General features: G+C 44.0%; 1 protein-coding gene across 1 annotated transcript in view; it reads right to left on the reverse strand.

Moving 5' to 3' along the window:
• LOC308679381 (fibrillin-1-like) overlaps positions 1-5,856 on the reverse strand; it is a gene marked incomplete at both ends in the record, with an annotated part of 32,370 nt that extends 26,514 nt beyond the window's left edge. Inside the window, 3 exons of the mRNA XM_081346992.1 lie at positions 2,254-2,379; positions 4,513-4,632; positions 5,704-5,856. Of these exons, the coding sequence (XP_081203118.1) occupies positions 2,254-2,379; positions 4,513-4,632; positions 5,704-5,856 (399 nt within the window). The remainder of the gene's footprint in view (positions 1-2,253; positions 2,380-4,512; positions 4,633-5,703) is intronic.
• Positions 5,857-6,000: the final 144 nt, after the last annotated feature.

The raw sequence follows: 6,000 nt of genomic DNA on the forward strand, positions 1-6,000 counted from the left end.
AATAAATATTTTCCTTTATTGGCAGAGAAATCCCGGGGTGAAGCAGACAGCGGCCCCATCTGCAGCCAGGTATATGACGGCCCTTGCACACGTTTAATTAATGTGCCGCATTTCCAAATTCAGAGAAAATTCTGAATTTGAGCTTGTAGACGGGCATTACAGACAAGTATAGGCAGTCCTCAGCTTACAACCACAATGGAGCCCAAAATGTCTGTTGTAAACCAAGATGGCTGTTAAGGGAGCTTTGCCTCATTTCACCCCTTTTCTTGCCTCGGTTGATAAATTGAATCTCTACAGTTGTTAAGTGAGCAACACGGTTGTAAAGTGAATCTGGCTTCCCCCAGGACTTTGCTTGTCAGAAGGTCGCAAAAGGGGATCACGTGACACCCTTCCCTCCGGGGACCCGACAACCGTCATAAATACGAGTCAGTTGGCAAGCGTCCGAATTTTGATCACGGGACCACGGTATGAAAAATGGCCGTAAGTCGCTTTTTCCGGTGCCGGTGCCACTTTGAACAGTCACTAAACGAATGTTTGTAACTCGAGGACTATCTGGACAGACCATTACTTCAGAAGCTGAAGCAATTCAGACGCCTGGGAGTGTTTTTGGCAGCATTGCTTAGGGCACAAAACAGATGAGCTCTTTTAACCGCACCGACTTTATCGCTGTTAAGACATGGGATTTACTGAGGCGATGATGAGAGGGAGATATTTGAACGAAACACTTGGATAGATTTCCAGATTAAAAAAATATTTAGGCCCATACCTAAAAGCAATTCAAACCTTTATCCATTCCCTCCATACTAGGATGGAGCATGGATTCCTGAAGGGTTTGCCTCTGTTAAAGAGGAGCAACGTAACAACTCACTTTTAGGATAGTGATATTAAAATAATATTTAAAATTGAGATGTTCCCCTTAATATTGAGAAATGCCTCAATATGCTTACCTCTCCCTTTTTTTTCCTGACATTCTAAATCAGGCAAAAGTAATTTATGGTTTTTAAAAATGTGCCTCTCTCTATCCCAAACAAGAATGTTGGCGCGCTCAGTCTTACAGCTGAATCACTGAGATAATATTCTGCCAAAAAAATGCTGCTTGTAACCAGAACTTGGATTTTTGTTAAATGTGAGCAGATGGTGGACCCTCTCTAAAGGACTGGGAGAATGTAATAAACCAACTTTTTTTTTCTTTTTTCTTTGAAAGTAGGGAGTTCAAAAGCGTTTCTCAGGCCTTGGGATGCAATTTTGTGTAACAGTAAGAGCAAATTAGTACATCCTTTTTTTTAAAAAAAAATGGCCGACAGGAGTAGCCAAATCTTGGTGAGATTTCAACATTCTTGTCCTAATTCATGCAAAGGTTTGGTGAAGTTGTGAGATTTTGGTGAACAGATTGTTTCAACACACCAGACTGTGTTTACATTTCTTAGAAGGACCAGGATATGTTGCAAGAGTCTCTCATCAAGCATGTTAATGAATTCAGGATGCTATGTACGATCTAAAGAACATTCCCAGGAGTATCTATTTCCATCACAGAAACTGCTTGTGAGATGTGCTATTTCTCTTTCAGATCTTGTATAGCTTATTGTTCGTGGATCCCCACAGAAACAGAGTTGGAAGGGACCTTAGAGGTCATCTAGTCCAACCCCTGCTCAGGCAGGTAATACCTGTACCATTTCAGACAAATAGTTGTCCAATCTTCTTCTTAAAAACGTCCAGTGTTGGAGCACCTACAAATTCTGGAGGCAAGTCGTTCCACTGATTAATTGTTCTCAGTGTCAGGAAGTTTCTCCTTGAGTTCTAGGTTGGTTCTCTCCTTGATTAGTTTCCCTCACACACACAAAATTATTTACTTGACGTTCTAGGGAGAATTGTGTGAGTTATGATTCTGGTGAATTATGATTATGTATAATTATGGGAGAATTATTAACCAGTGAAACAGCTGGCCCTTCAGAGGTTGTGGCTGCTTCATCACTGGAGGTTTTTAAGAAGAGACTGGAATGGTAGGGTGTCTCCTGCTTGAGCAGAGGTTAGACTAGAAGACCTCCAAGGTCCCTTCCAGCTCTATTCTGATGGTGATTATGTTTAAAGGCCACATGGATCTCAACAGATGAGTTGGTTGGCAAAATTTAACTTTGATTCCTACAGACTGCTGTAACATTGAAAGCAACGGGGACCAGCAGGCAGAAACATCCCACTGTAGGCAGTTGCAGAGATGAAGAAGAAGATGCTCAGAATGGATTTGCCAGTCCTGACCTTCACAGTTCCTTCCATCAGCTGACACATGAAAGCCGGCATTGCAAACACAGTGGAAGCTGCCGTCGGTGTTGATGCATCGCCCATTGTTACATATCCGGCCGTTCTGCAAACATTCATCAACATCTGAAAGAAAAGCCAACAGAGACAATAAATATAAGTACAGGTAGTCCTCAACTTATGACCACAGCTGAGCCCAACAGTTCTGTTGTCAAGTGAAATATACGTTAAGTAAGTTTTGCCCCATTTTACAACCTGGCCTTGTATCACTGCAGTTGTTAAAGTTAAAATCACGGCTGTTGTGCGAGTCTGGCTTCCCCGCTGACTTTACTTCTCAGAAGGTCACAGAAGGGGACCACGTGATCCTGGCACACTGCAACCGTCAGAAGTACAAGTCAGTTGCCAAGCATCTTAATTTTTTTAATCACATGACCGTGCGATGCTGCAACAGTCGTAAGGGTGAAAAAAAGGTCATAAGTAAGTCAAGGACTGCCTGTATTTCTTATTTCCTGACTATTTCTTGCTCAAAAATATTCTATGAGAAGCTTTGGGCACAAAATATAGTAGCTATTGCCGAATTGGGTTTCTGTTTTGCCCATTTTTCTCATCCTTTTAAGTGGATGCTTGTCTATCTTGGTTTGTCTGCTCACTCCTCTATAAAGTCGTTGCTGTGACTGCTCCCTTTTCATCAGGGCTGGGGTGGGATAGGAGGGGAGGGCATTTTGGCAAATGACACAACATCATTGAGTTTCTTTTCTTCTTTTATAGCCTGTGGTGCTTAAATTTTTATTCTGTAGGCTTTATCTTTTAATCCTTTGTTTCTCTTATAGATCCCCTTAATCCTGCAGAGATTTTTTAGATCTGGGTGCTTCCTCTGCATGTTCCTACTTCAATTAAAAGGGAAAAGAAAAAAAAGCTAAGCACACAATTCCAGTAACTGCATCTTGGAGCCTAAAGATCACCATTTGCAAGCTGATTTTTCTTGTCTTCTTACAAAAAACGTTGGCTTTGTTTCTTCAGATCACAAGCCAGGTTTGGTCCTCTCTTTCTAGCAGTGAGCAGTTGAAAAAAAGAACCCTATCTCCGTTTTTTAATTCAAAGGCGTGAATCCTGGGAGGTCTAAGTAATTTATCACTTGTCATCTGACTTCCCTTGCAAAGCAAGAAGCCAAAATGAGTTCTTAGCAGTTCAGATGCCTCATGGTGGAATTCTGGACAATATTTTACACCACAATCCAGAAGCAAGATAAGTCTGGTCATGCTTACAACCACTGCAGTGTCCCCATGGTGATCTAAATTCGGATGCTTGGCAACTGACTCATACTTATGACAGTTGCAGTGTCCCAGGATGATGTGATCCCCCTTTTGCGACCTTCTGACAGGTTGTAAAACAGGAAAAAATTCTGCTTAGCCACAGAAATGTTGGGCTCAGATGTGGCCATCAGCCCAACATTTCTGTTGCTAAGCGAGACATTTGATAAGTGACTTTTGGCCCCGTTTTACGAAACTTCTTTGCCATGGCCGTTAAGTGAATCACTGCAGTTGATAAGTTAGTAACACGATTGTTAAATGAATCCTGCTTCCCCCATTGACTTTGCTTGTCAGAAGGTCGCAAAAGGGGATCGCGTGACCCCAGGACGCTGCAACCATCGTAAATACGAGTTGGCTGCCAGGCATCCGAATTGACCCTGGGACGATGCTGCAATGGTCGCGAGTGTGAAAAACGTAAGTTATATGTCACTTTTTTTAGAGCCGTTGTAACCTTGAATGGTCACTAAATGAACTCTTGTCCTTGAAGGACTACCTGTATTTCGGTGGGAACTGACTACAGTTTAAAACAGACATGTCAAACACAAGGCCCGGGGGCCGGATCCGGCCCGCGAAGTGGTTTCATGCGGCCCGCGAAGCCATCCTGGAAACAGTGAGGGAACGGCCCCCACTGCCTTGGCCCAGAGACCCTCCTTCTGCCAGAGACCCTCAGATCTGTCCCACTCCTGCCCAGGTCCCCATAGGCACCCTTGATGCGAATGATGTAGAGCTGGCCACGCCCACCCAGTAGGCCATATGCACTCTAGCCACGCCCACCCAGTAGGCCACGCCCACCCTGGCCATACCCACCTGGCCCCCTGAGGGCAACCGCAATGCTGATGCGGCCCTCAATGAAATTGAGTTTGACACCCCTGGTTTAAAACTTTGGAAATAGCCACCAAGGTAGATGTTTGTGTGGCAGTTTCACTATTTCTACAGTGGCGTTCTTTACCTCGGCATTCTGTCCTCATTGGGGTACTCTGATATCCAGGCCGACACTTGCATACATAGGAACCTTGGGTGTTCACGCAGTCGCCACCAATGCACGGATTCCTTTCGCATTCATCCACATCTGCAAGAGACAAAAGACATAGTTTTGGCAAACTTTGGCAAGTGCTGCCGACGTTTCCTTCCCTAACTTGCTTCGCTCTCTGCAAAGCGCGCTTTTGCAAAAAACCCCAGCAGTGTTACATACATTACTCTAGTTAGGAATATGCATCCTTCATCACCCCAATACTCTGATATTAAGCCCCGTTACTCTTGGAAAGTTCAATCTCTTGGATTGTGATGTTATGGAGTCACTTTTCTCTGCTTGGGTGAATTTAAGACTTCTCAGAACGAACCGCTAAAGCGAGATTTTACTCTTCTCAGAATAAACTTCTCTCTGGTGTTTTATCCACTCCCAGGGATAGACACCCGGACACAAACTGAGCAATGGGATACACGCAGTTCGGTGCAGTGAGACAGGGGCAGATCTGTACACTGGAGAAACAAAACAACCACTTCACAAACGCATATGGCACAACGTAGGAGAACAAACCGCTCAGGTCAAGATTCAGCGGTTCACCTGCATTTGAAAGACAAAGGCCACCCTTTTGAAGACAACAAAGTCCACATTCTGGACAGGGAGGACCTGGCTTGAAAGAGGGATCCAAGAGGCCACCTAAATTAAGACTGAACAGCCCTCTGCCAACAGAGGGGGAGGGATATGACACCACCTATCACCTATTTACAACACAGTCCTTTCAGCAGTTCCAAGAAGCTTCCAGACCCATTTGCACAACTCAGGTGACCCTGAGGGCACAGATAAACCTCCAAGTGGCCTCAACGACTCTCAGAGGGAATGCTAACAAACAGATGACTGCAAGGATTATAAATCCTTCCATCCTCCACCATCCAGTCAGAGCTGAAGAAGCTCCTCAGATGAGAAGCGAAACGTCATCAAGGCAAAACAAAGTTCAGTTGCCTTTTGACTCAGCATGGAATCAATTCCGGACAAGTTCGCCATTCGGTCTAAAGGCTTCTGAGTTAAGCATATTCCAAATTCTGCTCATTTCAGAAAGGGAGCATCCAGCTGAAAAGTGAAAGAAGGGAAGGGAAGGAGTAAGACATGGCACGACAGAAATCTGACAGGCGGACGTACCTATGCATTCTCCTCTAAGGTCCAGTTCAAACCCTTTCTTGCATTCGCAGCGATAACTTCCAGGAGTCGGAATGCAGCGTCCATTAATGCAAAGGTTTTGATACAACTGGCAGAAGTTGGCTTGTGACCGAGTGACATTAAATGAGACAATACCTGGATTTTTAAAAAATAAAAAATAAAAAAAATCAAAGTTCAATATTGGATGCATTTGATGTACTTTTTTGCGGGGGAAAAATAAACTGTTAAAATCTATTAGAGCGATTACAGCGGGGTTGTACCCGTCGTTGATAAGCATAC

The sequence above is a fragment of the Vipera berus genome (genome assembly GCF_964194415.1).
Source record: "Vipera berus genome assembly, contig: HAP1_SCAFFOLD_345, whole genome shotgun sequence".
Classification (NCBI taxonomy): Eukaryota; Metazoa; Chordata; class Lepidosauria; order Squamata; family Viperidae; genus Vipera; species Vipera berus.